Source organism: Chinchilla lanigera, unplaced genomic scaffold (assembly GCF_000276665.1).
Source record: "Chinchilla lanigera isolate Chin_1 unplaced genomic scaffold, ChiLan1.0 scaffold00105, whole genome shotgun sequence".
Taxonomy (NCBI): Eukaryota; Metazoa; Chordata; class Mammalia; order Rodentia; family Chinchillidae; genus Chinchilla; species Chinchilla lanigera.
The window spans coordinates 1045848-1061345 of NW_004955506.1; the positions used below are offsets into that span (position 1 = coordinate 1045848).

Here is a 15498-nt window from a genome sequence, read left to right on the forward strand (position 1 = left end):
CACTCAGGGAGCTGAGGCAGGAGCATTAAGGCCAGCCTGAACTACATAGCAAGACCCTGTCTCAGAACAAAAAAAGCTTTTAAATGTGAAGGAAGAGAACATGGGAAGGGATTTGAGCACAAGGAGAAGAGTGGAGTGGGAGATGAGACAGGCCTGTTAGCACAAGAGCAGGACAGGAGGTGGACTTGAGCAGGACTTTGGGAGGTTGCTGGCCAGCTGGAGTCTATAGTTCTTCTACAGAATGGGAGCCATGAGTGTAGTAGTTTCTGAGACTTTTCCCCTTATGCTGAGAGGATTTCCTCCCTGTACAGGATATAGATTCGAGGCTGTCTTCACTGAGACATCACAGTGGCCCCTGATGTTGTGGTACCTACTGTAAGACTAGGGGGAGGATCATACATTTGAGCCCAGCCTGAACAACTTAGTGACTTAGACACAGTAACGCCCTGTCTCGTAATTTTTTTTAAAAAAGGGCTGGGGATGTAGCTCAGTACAAAAGCCTTAGGTTAGTGTCCAGTACTGCTATTAAAAAAAAAAAAAAAAAAAAAACACTAGTGAAAAGGGAAAGACACATTCTATACATCCCACAGTGTCTGTGACCAGCCACTCAGGTCCTACTGCCTAAGAAACACTGGAGGCACCCAGGCATGGTGGCGCACACCCAGTAATCTCTGTACTCTGAGAGGCTGAGGCAGGAGGATCGCAAGTTCAAGAAAGCCCAGCCTAGGCAAGTTAGCGAGACACTGTCTCAAAATAAAAAATATAGCTAGGTGTGATATCACTAGCCCTCAGCTAGCTCTCAGGGGATGAGGCAGGAGGATCACTATGAGTTCAAGACCAGCCTAGGCTACATAGTTGAATTCAAGGCCAGTCAGAACTACAAAATGAGACCCTGTCTCCAAAGAAAAGAACTGCAGGTACAGGTCACTTCAGAGGCCCTAGGTTCAATCCCAAATACTGGGGTGGGGAACGCCAGAATCCCCATCTCTTGTCCCTATTTCATGAGGACCCCAGCTCATCCATCTAGTTCTGGTGTCAGGTGTCACAGTGGGGTCTCCTAGCCCTTTCCTAAGGGGCTGCTTTGGACCAGTTGCATTCAACACAGTCCTCTGAGACCAGGTCTGGGGCCATACTGGGCCCCAGAGAGATAAAAACAGCCCACAGGGGCCTCAGCCCCATTTTCTCCACTCACAGGCTGAGTCAACACTCTCCCAACCAGCATCAAAGGACAAAATCACAAAGATCTAGGGTAAAGATCTTGATTGGAGCTGGATATGTGCCTCAGGCCTGTCCTCCCAGCATGCAGATGGGGAGGGAATCTCAGGGGTGGGTAAAAAGGAGCAAGATGTGATGAAAGTAAGGGTCCTAGAAGGCCAGTTTCATAGATGGAAGGGCTGAGGAAAGCAGGAAGGAGAACAAAGGGCAACTGGTCTTTCAGTGACCGTCCCTGTCGGGGATAGAGATAGGGAGAGTCAGTTCCTTCTTCCCTGACAGGATTGAGGCTTGGAGAGCTTCGTCACCGTGCAGATGGGGGCCAGCCTCTGTGGTCGTTTGGCTGTTGCCTCTCTGACCCTGGTTCCTGGAGGCCCGATGGACAGCTGTGGTCAGCATGGGGATGCGGAGGGTGTGAGGGCTGCCGTTCTGGTGTTCAGCCCGGGATGCAGGGCCGGGGCAGGAGCCTTGTCCACAACAGTGGCCTCCTGTGATCTGGCTGAACACCAGGAAGTCCCTGCCACCACCACCTGGCCTCTGGGGACACTTGTGAAACCCTGGGCTGAGCTCAAGAGAGCAGGGTAGTTGGTAATGAGTGAGTGGTGACGCATTTTGTGACTAGGAGCAGGTGAAAATCACACCAGAAAATCATACCGGATAAGTGGCCTCAAAGAGCAGCTTGTGCCTCTGCTGTAAGCAGACCTGGAACATCGCGTCCTGTGCTGCTTTTGCAGAGGGCTCCCTTCAGGTCAGGAGCCTGTGCTGGAAGGTGACACGGAGTCCTGGTGGCCTCACTGACACGGACAGGTAGTGAAAAGCCTCGGGACAACCTCAGGGAGGGGGAGAGCTAGCTGCACTCGGGAGCCAGGCACAGAGACCCCCTGGCAGCAGGCTTGCATGGGCCAGGACACCCCATACCCCTGTGGGCACCTGTGTCCTGACTGTGCCCAGAGAAAGGCCTTCTTGAGGCTGCCATGCCCAGCCCATGGCAGCTCCTGTGACCACAGCCAAAGCCATCTGAGAGCCAAGTGCTGGGCCCAGAGGGCATGCTGTGCCCTGTGCAGGTGAGCTCGCCTCTGCCACATGAGACCTCCTAGGTCTGCAGCCCCACGCTTTTGGGAAGGGGATGTTCAAGTGGGTCCCCACTAGCTCTTGCAAGCTACTTAGCTCTTATAGCCACTCAGGAAAATAACTTCTGTTGAAGTGACTTTTAAAGCAAAACAAATACTTTAAGAAATAATCCAGTCAGTTAGCTTTTCAGTAGTGTTTATTCTAGGGCCACAGAGTGGCTGGCACCCACTTCTGCCTCTGCCAAGGTGTGGTAATAAGGATCAGGCTTCAGTGTTCCCCATAAACAAGCAGAAAACTGGACCACAGGGTCTAGCATCACCCACCTCTGCCTGCAGGCTGGCTACTTGAAAAAGAATGCCAAGAGTCTACATGAGGCTTCTCCTAGGTTCCTTTTTAGGATTCTTTGTTTGCAGTACCAGAGATGGAACCCACAGCCTTTGCTCTGAACTATGTCCCCAATCCTTTTTTTAAATAATTGCCCAGTTTGGGCTCAAACGTGTGATCCTCCTGCCTCAGCCTCCCAGTGTGCTGGATTACAGGCGTGTGCCAGGACTGATAGCTGAGGAGCTTTTGGAGTTCTTCTTTCTCTCCTGAATACCAGCCCACTCTTGTACAGAATAAAACCACAATGGACAGAGCCTGGCAGCATATACCTGTGACCTCAGCAGTTGAGAGGCTGAGTCACAAGGATCACAAGTTCAAGCCCAACCTGGGCAACTTAGCAAGACCCTCTCTCAAAAATAAAAAGAAAAGTACTGGGGATGCAGCTCTATGCAAAAGCTCTAGGTTCAAACCCCAGTACCACCACCATCAAAAGAAAACAAAATTTACAAGTGGCCATTTGGGGGCTTTTTTGTTTATTTGTGTAAGTTAGGTTGACCTTAAACTTGAGTTCCTTCTGCCGCAGCCTCCCAGTTGCTGGAATCACAGGTGTGTGTCCTAATGTACGTGAGGCCACTTATGGACTGAGCTCCTGTACTGGCCCTAGCCGACCAGGTGACAGGACACATCAAAATGGAGCCACTAAGCAGGAGTCCTGCACTGAATCTAAACTTTACCTGCCCTACCTGCAGTCAGGATTAGCAAGATAACAGCTGCATGTCCCAAACAGGCCAGTTTCCCTTGGCAGATAATGAAGTTACCTCTGTCCTAATCCTTTCAGAAGAGTTAACCTAAAGTAACCCCCTGTTAACCAATCAGTTCTTTTTTTCTGTTTTTGGTTTTTGGGGTTTTTTTTTAACTCCCTGTCCCCACCTTACAGGGAAAGTAACTTTGAAATGACTTTTGTTGTTTTATTTCTGTTGTTTTTTTTTTTTTTTTGGGGGGGGGGGCTCTTCTGTCTGTAAAACCAACTCATCTGCTAGGCCCATAGCAACACTCAGCCTATTTTATAGGATGGCAGGTGTCCAGTTAGGATGGGCAATCCACGTGGTGGCCTCATCCTGGGCCATGCTGAGCCACGCAGACCTAACCAGCCATGCTTTCCTCCCATGCCTATGAGCTTCCCTAAGAAACACCATGTGCTGGCCAGGACACAGATCTCAGTCAATTTTTGTTGTTGTTGTTCTTGAGACAGGGTCTTGCTATGCAGTTCAGGCTGTCTTGAACTTACTAGGTACCCCAGGCTGGCCTCGAACTCACAGCCATCCTCCTGTCTCAGCCTCCTTCTCCCACCCCCAGTACCAGGGCTACAGGTATGCGCCACCAGGCCTGGATCAATCAATTTAAAGGATGGAAATATGTTTCCTAAATACAGAGGAATTTAATTAGATAGCAGTACAAAGATTCTAGAAAAAGCTCCAAATATTTTCTAAATAAAATGCTTCTAAATGGGCCGGGTATGGTAGGCTGAGGCGGGAAGATCACTGTGAGTTTGAAGCCAGCCGGTGTTACATAATAAATTCAAGGCCAACCCGAACTACACAGGAAGACCCTGACTCAAAATAAATACATAAAATCAATAATCCATACTTCCACTTAAGGAGTCAGAAAAATAAGAACAAATTAAACCTAAAGATTTAAGAATTAAATAAGAAAAATAATACAGGAGAACAATGGAATTGGAATCTGATTCACTGAAAAAAAAAAGTCAGGGCCAGGGATATAGCTTAGCAGCACAAGCGCCTGCCTGGCAAGCGTAAGGTCCTGAGTTCAATCCCCGGTACAAAAAAAAAGTCAGAAAGACTGACACATCCAGCTAGTTCAAGATAAACATCAAATTGAAAACCTGAGAAGATAAACATCAGAATAACAGTTTATCTGCCACATTTGGTGGCCCATCTATAACTGCAGCATTTTATGAGGCTGAAGCAGACTGTCCCAGTGAAACCCTGGCTCAAAAATTAGAAGAGGGTTAAGGATATAGCTCAGTGTGACAGCACGGGGTTCAGTTCCCGGTACTACAAAATAACAAATAATCCAAAACAAAGCTGACCCATGGCAAAGTAGATGCACTACGTTACCATTACTCCACGTACCAGGCTCAAGGTCCTGCACACCTGGGATGAAGCCGTGAGCAGAAGCAGAGGGTCAGGGAGTTGAGGGAAAGGAGGAGAACAGCTCCTGGTCTCCCCGCAAGCCCAAGCGGGTGGCACCGGCCCTTAGGTCAGCGCTCCTCACAGATAAGCATGCACGGGAATTGCTCAGTTGTTTTGTGGCCACTGTAACTGGTGGCTCTGTGGACCCATCGAGACTCAGGCTTTCAACCCACTTCTTTAGGTGTAGAGTTTACTAGAAACTGAGGCTTTAGGGGAAAAAAAACCTAAATATTTTGGATTTTAAGTTTCTCAGAACTCAGGACTAGGGAGGGGCTGCATTCCCTGTTGGGGAGAAGTCCTAGTTCAACACTGTTCTAATTTTAATTCTTACCCATGTGGCCAGTCACCCACCCTATCTCAGGCCCTTCTCATTCATAAACTAAGAAAATAAACTGTTCTGCACTTGAACATCAGAAACTAAAGGGAGGCCTTTGCTAAGGGTCCTATGCAAAAAGATGATAGGCACCGGGCATGGTGGCGCACATCTGTAATCCCAGGACTCAGAAGGCTGAGGCAGGAGGATCTCCTCAAGTTTAAAGCCAGCCTAGGTAGGCTACATAGTGAGTTCAAAGCCAGCCTGCACTGCATAGTGAAACCCTGTCTCAAAAACCCAGTGAGTCAGACTGCCGATGGTCAGAAACAGGGCCAGTGTCTGGGTAAAATGGCTACATTGTTCAGGCTGGGTTGGAGTTTGCAATCCTCCTGCCTCAACCTCCCAGAATACTAGAATTACAGGTGTGTGCCACCACACCCAGTGTAAAAATGGCTGGGGGTGGGAGGATAAAAAAGCAGATTGTTGGCAATACCCAAACACTAGCAAGAGCAACAGAGCTCAGAAACTTTCCTGGCAGAAGACAGACCCACAGGGGCCCAAACTCACCCTTGTGTTCACAGTCTCTAGAGCAATGATAGCAAACCTTTTAGAGCTTTCAATGATAACAAACAGGGCACTAGGGCAGAGTGCCTTAGGTTCACCACCAGCGCTCTAGAAGGAGGCCCGGGTTTGTCACAGCAAAATCAAGAGGAGCCAACACAGAGAAGGCAGTGGCCATGGGCAGTGCACGAGTGCCACGGATTCTTGCAGACGCTTGGGATTCCTGTCAAGTCGCTGGAGGCTTCTTAATTATTCTCCTTGGTGGCACTTAGGAACACCTGGGAGGTCATTATAACAGTGCCCATCTCCCCAGGAACCCTAGCAGCTGGGGAGCCAGCTGCTGCCATGCTCTCCTGTCCAGGCCTACTCAGTTTCATGTTGTTGCTGTTTTTTCTGTGCTACTGAGGATCAAACTCAGGGGTGCTCTCCCACTGGGCTATACTCCCAGCCTCTTTTTTCACTTTTTTAAATTTTGAGACCATCTCAGCTTGAACTTGCAGTTCTCCTGCCTCAGCTTCTAAAAGTGCAGGAATTACAGGCTGGCACCACCTCACCCAGTATTTTGTTGATACAGGGTTTCCATATGTAACCCCTACTGGCCTCAAACCCTACATCCTCCTGCTTCAGCCTCTCAAGTAGCTGAGGTTACAGGCATAGTTCACCATGCCCTGCTGAGGTTTTGTTTGAAGATACAGTCCCTCAGCTTAAAAAGAAAAAGTATGTAGAATAACCCACTTGTTTTCTGGATTCATGAGGCTGTTTGGTGTCTGGAGGACTTGGCTAATGCCACACCCTCTGTGAGGAGCAGACTGGGCCATCCTCTGCTGAGGGACTGGTTGGTGGCAGAAGCAGCAGCAGAAACCAGATGTCCCCAACTTGGCCTAGACAGTCTGCAGGGTGGGGCGGGGGTTGGAAGGGCTTTGTTCCTTTAAATAAAACTTTATTTATGGAATGGGCAGTGGGCCGGCTTAGAGTTGTCTGGATGTTTCCAAAATCTTTAAGGTATTGACTAGAGCATCACAGCTTCTATAGAGAAATGCAGTGCTCTGGAGTTTACAGAAGATCTGCCCACCGTGCAGAGTCCTGCATTCATTGTAACTGCGATTCTCTCCCGCACTAAGTGGATGATCACACGGTCTCCCATCGCTTCTCATCACACTCCCATCTCTCACAGAACTGGCCTGTACCCCTAGCACCATGGCAACAGGAGAGGAGACAGTGGTCGTCCTGTCTCGTTCCCTGCCTTACAGGGGATTAGGCTGGACTTCCTCCACTCCCTGGGATGATTACTTTGTGATCACTCAATGGAACCTTTATCAAGTGAAGAAATCCTCTTGGCTGGGGTGCAGAACAGCAGTAGAGCATGTGTTTTGCATGCACAAGCCCTGGGCCCATCCTCTGTATCAAAAAGAAAAAAGAAAATTTTATAGTGAGTTTTCCTCATAGGCAGGTATTCTCTGTATTGAAATGATCACACACTATTTCTTCTTTTCATGAGACAATAGGTGGGAGGCATGGGGGAAGACCCACTGCCGGACCAGGGCACAGTGCCAGGTGAATGTCACATGATAAGGGTGTGTTTTTTTGTATACTAATTGTATTTGATTCGCTTATGTTTCACATACAGGCAGCTATAAGTTGAATATCCCTATAATTCTTTTCTTGTGTTGTTACCTGGCTTGGAAAGAAAGACAGCTTCATAAAATGAACTGGGAAGCTTTAACTTTTTCTACTTTGCTGAGTCATTTAAATAAGATTGGAAGTGACTGTTGCTTAGAAACGTAGTTTGCTTGAAGATTCAGGAGAAGCCTCTGCGTGAGCACTTGGCCTGTGTTTTCTCGGGGATTCTATGTTTGATTGCCATTCAAGTTTGCTGTGTCATTACATGAGGGCAGGCGTGGTGGCACAGGCCTGTAATGTTAGTACCTGGGAGGCTGAGGCAGGATGGATCTCTGGGACGTCAAGGCCAGCCTGGACTATATACTGAGCTTAAGGACAGCTTGAACTACACCGTGAGACCCTGTCTCCAAAAACAACAAAAAAGATTTTCACTACATAGCCCAGGCCTGCCTCAAACTTATCATCCTCCTGCCTCAGCCTTCCAAGTAGCTGTGATTACAGGCTTCTGCCAGGGCACCCAGCTTGAATGGCTCTTTATCGCGCTCACTTTGCTGTCTTCTGATGCCCAGTTCTCTCTCCTGGAGCACCTATTTGCCATCCCTTTCTCCTGAAGGTTTTAGCAGAGGCCAGACCTCCTTGTTTCCTCAGCAGCTGTCTGGGTTTCACACATCTTGTGCATGCTTGTTCTTGAGGCTCCCTTTCTTGGACCTCAGCTCTAGCTCTGCAACTTTTCCAGTTCTGCTTCCTTCACTTTGTCTTGTTGCTTTTCTGCAACTTCCCACACTGGAGCTGTCCAAACCTTTCACCGCTAGTGTTTCCGGATTTAACCAAGAAGTATTCAGAACTCAGGGCAACTCTAATCCAAAGGACAATTCCAAAGCAGAGGGGCTCTGGGTGCCATGCTGGTGACCCTGTGTTCACTGTGAGTGGACGCCTGTTCCAGGCCTGACCTGCGGCATCTGGTGCTGGGCAAGGTAGTGTCCGACCTCCTCCTGCAGGTCAGATGGCTCAAGGGATTCGTCTCAGAGGCTCTGTGCCCTCTGCCTGTGGCCCGGCTGGACAGTGGTCAGCAGGAGAGTCAGGCCCTTCAACTCTGGCCACACATCAACCACTCCTTCCCCAGCCTGAACCAAAATGGGGAGACCTTGTCTCAATAATAATGACAGTATTAATAATAATAAAATAAGAGTAAAAAATTAATTGCCCAGGCTGGCCTTGAATTTGAGATCCTCCTGCCTCTACTGGCTTCACTCTTAGGAGTAGCTGGAGTTGTAAACAGCTGCCCTGACCAGCTAAGTGTTCTGCTCTTCTGTTCTTAAATTTTTCATTAGCGAGTTTAACTCTTTTCCATTGAATTATTGGGTATTAGAACTTAACTCTCCTGCACTGTTTCCCATTTGTTTCATTTTACTACATTCTTGACTTTCCCTGGCAGAAATAAGTTTTCTCCTACTCTTTCACAATATTTTAACTTTGTCCTGTTGTCACATCCCCAGGCTCAGGCCAAGTCCACAGAGGCTCACCACCCTCCCCACCCTCCTCACACTCCTGCCCACTCCACCACCTCCCCGGCATGGGGCAGTATCTGGAGCCCCGTGGTGGCTGTCGGGGCCTGTGCACTTTTCACCCCCTCCCAATTCTGTCTCTCTCCCAATTTCAGAACTTGCTGCACAAGGCTTTTTTGAAACAGAGTCTTACTGTGTAGTCCTGGCTAGCCTTTCCTGGACCTCAGCTTTAGCTGCCCCAGGAGCCCCTCTCCAGGCAGCTTGTCTGTGTCTCACTATGTAGCCCAGGCTGGCCTCAAATGCACAGAAATCCTCCTGCCTCGGCCTCCCAAGTGCTGGGATTACAGGTATGCATCACCACACCCAGCTGCATGACGGTTTTTAGCATGGCCCAGAAGCCCTGTGCAGTGTATCCTGGGTATCTGGAGACTCGTCTTTGATGTAGCTCAGTGGGAAGATATACATAGAAGGACTCTGGGTGGAGTTCAGCCTTGCCCAAACCCTGCCCTCATCATTGCCCTCTAAACCTGCCATCTACCTAAAGGAGCACAGCAGCCACAGCAGAGTGTCACACTCACTTACACATCCATACATGCCTGCTAAGCAGGCCTAGGCCTCCCCTCCCATCAGAAGTGGGAGCTGACTCCCGTGGGGTTGCTCTTGAGAACGTGGGAGTCATTCTTCAGTAACACATCATACCCCCTGGTGACAGAATGAGGAGATGCTGGCTGTCCTGAGTACATCTCAGGATGGGTGAGTCAGGCTGCTGCCCTGAGAGAGCTAATGCTCAGTGAGGCAGGAGGGTTTGGTTTGGGAGCTTGGGAAGGACAGTAGGCAATGTTTCTAGACATTGTGTTTAGCTCTTATGGACTGAAGGTTCTGCGATGCATACCTGTGGCCACATTGACACTAGTGAAAAATAGCCCATCCAGGCACAGTGGCACATGCCTGTAATCCCAGCCTGTGTAATTTAGCAATTTAGCGGGACTCTGTCTCAAATAAAGAGGTTGGGAATGTAACTCAGTTCAATCCCTAAGACCACAAAAAAAGGAGGGAAGGAAGGAAAGGAGGGACGGAGGGAGAAAGAAGGGAAGAAGGGAGGGAGCCAGTAACTATCCACCTACAAGTGAAAGATACCATGCCAGGGGGCACTGAACCACCTCGCAGAGGACCAGGGGACCCTGCAGACACGCAAGAACAGCCCAGATGCCCATGTAGGGCGCCTGTGTCCACAGGGTGGGAGAGATATCATGTGCCCCCATGTCGTGTGGACAGGAGCCAGGGAGGAGGGTAGGGATGGAGACCGGGCCTTGCCCAAGAACAGCCCAGCCACCCTGGGGAAATGATGTGTTTTCCACCATGAACTTCGTCTGTGTAGAAGAACCTACTCTGCCTGTCCTGAGCATAGTGGGGCTGAGAGCAGCCAGGGCAGGAGGGTGGCCTCCCCCAGGAGCCCCTCTCCAGGCAGCCTATCTGTGTCTCACCAAGCCAGGGAAAGTGTGGCCTTGGGCATGTGCACTCCCATCAGGCCCGTGTCAGGCCTCCCCGCTTCCAGGCAGGCCCCCTCCTCCCTGCAGGCCCACACTGCCCCCATGCCTGGCTGGGCTAGAGCAGGTCTCAGCACACCACGCCCTCTTGTCTGCCTGGGCTCCTCCATACCTCGAGTCCCTGTGGTCCCCTGCCGCTCCTCGCCTGAGGCTGATGCTGGACCAGAGGTGGCAGACAGGCATGGAGAGTTGTGAGTTCTACTCCCAGCTGATGGCCTTTTCCCAGTCCTCCAGCACAGGCCACATTCCCTGGCTACATTCCCTGGCCTCGCCGACCCAGGCGTGCTGCCTAGTTGCAGTCTGCAACCACCCTGCATGTGCCACAGGCATGCTGTCCTGCCTGATACTCCCTCCAGGGCAGCAGGGCCAGCCTGTGGGGTCCAAAGGGTCAGCAGCCAGACCTCTGAAGAGTGATCTCAGAGGGGGGCAGTGGCCTGGCCATGGCAAGTTGGGCAGCCCAGGGGAACGTGTGTCACCTCTGTCACAGCTGTCCTCAGCCAAGAGGCCACAGGCCAGGTATCCCCAAGTCCTGACCACCCCAGCGAGCCCAGGCCTGCTCCTCTGTGGGCCTCAATACTTGGTGAACTCTGGCAGCCACTGTGGCAGGCCCTCATTTATGGGTGGTGTCAAGAAGCGACCAGGGCTCTCTGTGGCCACCCTAGATGCTGTCTGACACCCCTGCACACACTCGGTACAGAGTCCGACATTAGGAGACCAGCTCCCAGCTTGGCTGTTGTCTTTGCTCTCCACGAGGGCCTAGGGGCTGGCTGCTGCCCAGGCTGAGGCCCCCATACTCTCCCCACGGCTCAGGTCCTGCCGCCACCCAGCCATCCTGGGCAGAGGGAGTCAGGTGAGGTCATCGCAAGCTGGGGATGGAGGCATTTTCTGCCCTTGACACCCTCAGGTGCTCCTGCTATAGCTACCCAGCCCCAGGCTGTCACATGCTCGCCACCCATGAGGTTGGTACAATGGGCCTGGGAATGCAGCCCAGCGCCCTCCACCAGGGGCTGCTTCCGGAGGCAGTGTTGGGCAGGGGGTGTTGATGCAGGGATGGGGGCGCAGGCCATCACTGTGTGAATATCTCAGGCATGGGGTCCCAGGGACCTTGCAACTTTTGGAGACTCAGGGCCAGGACTGTAGGACAAAATCATGTCCACTGTCCACATTGACCATTTGAGCCAGGCTAAGGCTTGGGCTACACTCCAATAGGAGAAGGAAACTTTGCAAGGTTTGAAGGGTGGAGAGTGTAATATAACTGAATTTATAAGCACTAATAAAAAGATGATTCAAAGCTGAGCATGATGGTGCATGCCTGTAATCCCACCACTCAGGAGGCTGAGGCAAGAGGATCGTTGTGAGTTCAAGGGCAGCCTGGCCCACACAGCAAGAACCTGTCTTTCTCAAAAAACCTGAATGACTGAAAAAAGTGGTTCTTACCACATGGAGTGGCCTATGCCTGTAATCCCAGCACTCTGAGAGGCTGAGTCAGGAGGATCATAAATTCAAATCCAGTCTGGACAATTTAGCAATTTAGTAATACCCCATCTCAAAAGTTTAAAAATGGAAAAAAGGGCTGGGGGCATATTTCAGTGCAAAGGCCCTGTTTTCAATTCCCAGAACTGCTAATATTAAAAAAAAAATTTTTTTAAGGCCAGGATGATCTGGAAGAAGACCTCCTACTGGAGGAGTGCTAAACTTGGGTGTGAATGAGGAGGGTCCCAGGGAGCAGGCTGTCTGGGAAGAGGGGACAGCTGTCCTAGAGAAACAGGCAAGGTTGGACCAGCTAAGGCCACAGTGAGCTCAACAGGCCTTTGTCACTTGTGCCCAGGGCCACAGCTTAAACTGAGTCCTGCCCTGCCCTGCCCCCCAGCCCTGAGGCAGGCAACACTGCTATCAGTCCTTCCTGGAGCTCTCACAGCCCAGGCAGCCTTTACCCAGTGTTACCCAACTGGCACTCATGCTACTCCCTGGAGGCAGGAGGCTTGGGCAACAGCCCTGGGGCCCAGGCACAGCTCCGAGGCAGGAGATACCACTGAGGGCCAGAAAGCTGGACCCTGGCACTGCCTGTCAGCAAGCAGAGAGCCCTTAGCATCCCAAAGGGAGACTGGGAGTCAGGCCCACTTCTAACCAGATGTGACCAGCTCTTCTCCAAGGGCCCATGAGATGTTCAGCCCAAGGAATAGGCAGGGACCATCTCATCACAGATGTACCTAACATGAGAGACCCTGGAGGAGCTCCAGCTAAGAGGGACCAACAAGTTCTGTCCCTTTCCCTCAATCTGGAGCCCCACAGCCTTAAATATCTCCCTGGCCCAGAGACCAAGCAGACAGCAGGAGGTAGTGTGCAGGCCCTGTCATCAGCAAGGTGTGCATCCACATCATTTCCCTGAGGCCTGGGCAGCGGGCAGCACAGGTGGGTGAGGGGAGACAAGCCAGCTGGCCAAGGCAGAGCTAGCCCTGACACCGGCACCAGGAGGGCACCCCGGGCGTGGGGTCAGGCCTGCACGCGAGCCCAGTGTAAAGCTCTGTGCCTCGAGGCCACCCTGCACTGCAACCCAGCAGCTCAGTCCACGGTGCTGCAGGGAAAGGCCTGAAAGAAACCAGAGGCTACAAAGCAGAGTGTTCTGTGTTCCTGCCAGAGCCGCTTGCAGCCCAGCTATACTGTGCCTGCCCTGGACAAGGTATGAGTTAGCTCAGCTCTGAGGGCTGCTCAGAAGCCACTCTGAGGGCTGCTTAGAAGCTCAGAAGCCACCCTGGTCTTCCTTGCCCCTGTCCCAGATGGGTAGCACAAGGCCCCAATCTCCTTCAGTGTCAGCTGGCCCCCAACAGAGAATCTTGTGGGCCTGGCTGGCCCTTCTCCCTAAACCTTATTTTTTCAAAAACCCCCAGGCCTTATATCATAAGGATCAGAGTAGGTAAAGCCTATGGGGTCCCTGTGTCATGCAGAGGACAGCCAAGGCCTTGTGTTTGAGACAGTCCCCAATGTGGTGACATCAGGACCTGATCAAAGAAGAACCCCCAGCTCAGGACACCCTGACCAGAGGGCAGGGCAGGGCAAGAGACTGCCTGGGGCAGTGGGCTGAGGTATCCAAGGCCCCCCTACACCTACCGCAGTAGGCAACTGAGGCAGAGAAGCACAGGGTCTGAGTGTGACCCCTGCCAGCCTGCAGGGTGAAGAAGGCCAGTGCTTAGTGCCCATGAGGTCCCCACAAGACAGCAAAGCAGCAGCACCCCAGGATGGGAAGAGGGGTGTAAGCAGGGTATCTCAGAGCATGGAGCCCAACACCCAATGGGTTCTTCCCATTCTGGGCCAGACTTCATCCCCAAATATGGGCCCAGGCAGCTTAGGGCTGGGTGGCTGCTACTGACCACTGCCTGTCCAGTACCCATCTTGGCCACCCTCAGCACATCCCAGGGCCTCCAGATCCTCCCCTGGGTGGCAGCACTAGCCCATAAGGAGAGGTAGACTCAGTAGACACTGGACAGACCGCACATGTCATCCTCAAGCATGCCTCATGTGTGACAGCCAAGTGGAGCAGTTTTGTGCAAGTTCAAACACCCTCTGCAAGCCAGTTCTGAACTACATCTTCCCATGGGTTGATTGATTGATTGATTGATTGATTGGATTGATTTTTAACACTGGGGGTTGAAATCAGGGTCTGCATCCTCTGGGTGAAGGGATAAGCTACATCCCTAGCCATTTTGTCTTTTATTTTTTATTTTGAGACAGGATCTCTCCTATGTCCTAGTTTGCCCAGACTGGGTTGGAACTTGCCATCCTCCTGCCTCAGCTGCATTTTTTCAGACCACAGGGAGGCAAGAAGCAGGGCAGTTTCAGAGCCAGAGGTCCAAATGTCCAGGAGAGGCATGGGGCATCTGTGGACCTCACATCTACAGAGATGGGTTGTACCCACCCCTGGCCAGGATCCCAACATAGCAGCTGCTTTTGAGCAAGGCCATGCAGTAGCTCCCATGAAGAAAGGCAGGGCAAGCGGTCCAGGTCTGAGCCATCCACACCTAGGACCCCAGCTGTGTGAGCCCATGATCACTCTTTCCTGCACTCCTGACAGTGCCGTCTGTTCTTTTCTCCTGCAGAGTCCCCAGCACCTCCAACAGCCCACAGCCACCAGGAAGCTGAAGGGAGCCCTGTTAGGATGCCATTTCTGGAGACCTTGGCCATTGAGGGGATGAAGATGGCAGCACAGTCAAGGAGCAGACCCACCAGATCCTCCACCTCTCATTCTGCAAGACCTAAAAGCTGCCAGCTGCATCCCCGGATCCGCAACTACAACATGAAGGACTGACTTCTTTGGCTCCTTGACACAGTGGACCCACAAGGGCCAGGAATTGGGACTGTGCTTTTCCCTCCACATCAAGGGTGGGTGCACACGTGGCATGTAGTGGGGCTCGAGAGCTGCAAGGCAGGCTCCCAGATACTGCTGAGACGGCCTCCTTAGAGGATCACAGAGCTATTAAAACCTCTCTGCCACATCTGCTGGCCATGTTGTTTATTTGTCCTGCTTGGGAATGTTAGTTCTGCGTGCCAGATCCTGGCCTGGTCTCTGCCACCTGCCTGTGTCACTGCCCACAGCCACCCATACAGTGTGTCATGACACTGGCCCTCCCCAGAGCCTGGTGGCACATACAGCAGCACAGCTGCAAAGTGTGTCCCAGACAGTGCCTCATGAGGGACCCCACTGAGAACCAGGACGCCAGGTGGCCCTGCCCAGGTGCCTTTGGCATGTTGGGGTGTTTGCTGAGTGCTGGTAGATGAAAGTCACCCAAGGAGAGCAGTGCCTTCCACGCTCACTCCCCACAAAGGACAACAGTAAAGCATTTTGCCACCTGGGTGCCCAGGGCAGGACACCTGCCAGGATGAAACACACAGGCACACTGTCACTTCAAGTGTCACAAGAATGCACTCACACTGCCCTACTAGAAAACTACATCATGAAGCTCACCCTGCCCCACTCCACACTTCCACAGATGTGCTCCCTTGGCCGTAAGGACGCTGTCTTGTGGGCCTGTCCAACACCTACTTTCCCAGAGCCCTTGCTTGGCCTTTTCTTCCCCAACATCCAAACCACAGCAGAGCCTAGGGAGAGTTTTGATCTCAGCTTCACTAAGTGCCCT

At 51.7% G+C, this 15498-nt stretch overlaps 1 protein-coding gene across 2 annotated transcripts in view; it reads left to right on the forward strand.

Annotated features, from left to right (window-relative positions):
* Window positions 1-14856, forward strand: part of Ccdc57 (coiled-coil domain containing 57) — a 106231-nt gene extending 91375 nt beyond the window's left edge. For both annotated transcript variants that reach the window (XM_013506055.1, XM_013506056.1), the window contains one exon: window positions 14461-14856. In XM_013506055.1, the coding sequence (XP_013361509.1) occupies window positions 14461-14669 (209 nt within the window). In that variant the 3' untranslated portion in view covers window positions 14670-14856. The remainder of the gene's footprint in view (window positions 1-14460) is intronic.
* The last annotated feature ends 642 nt before the right edge of the window (window positions 14857-15498 follow it).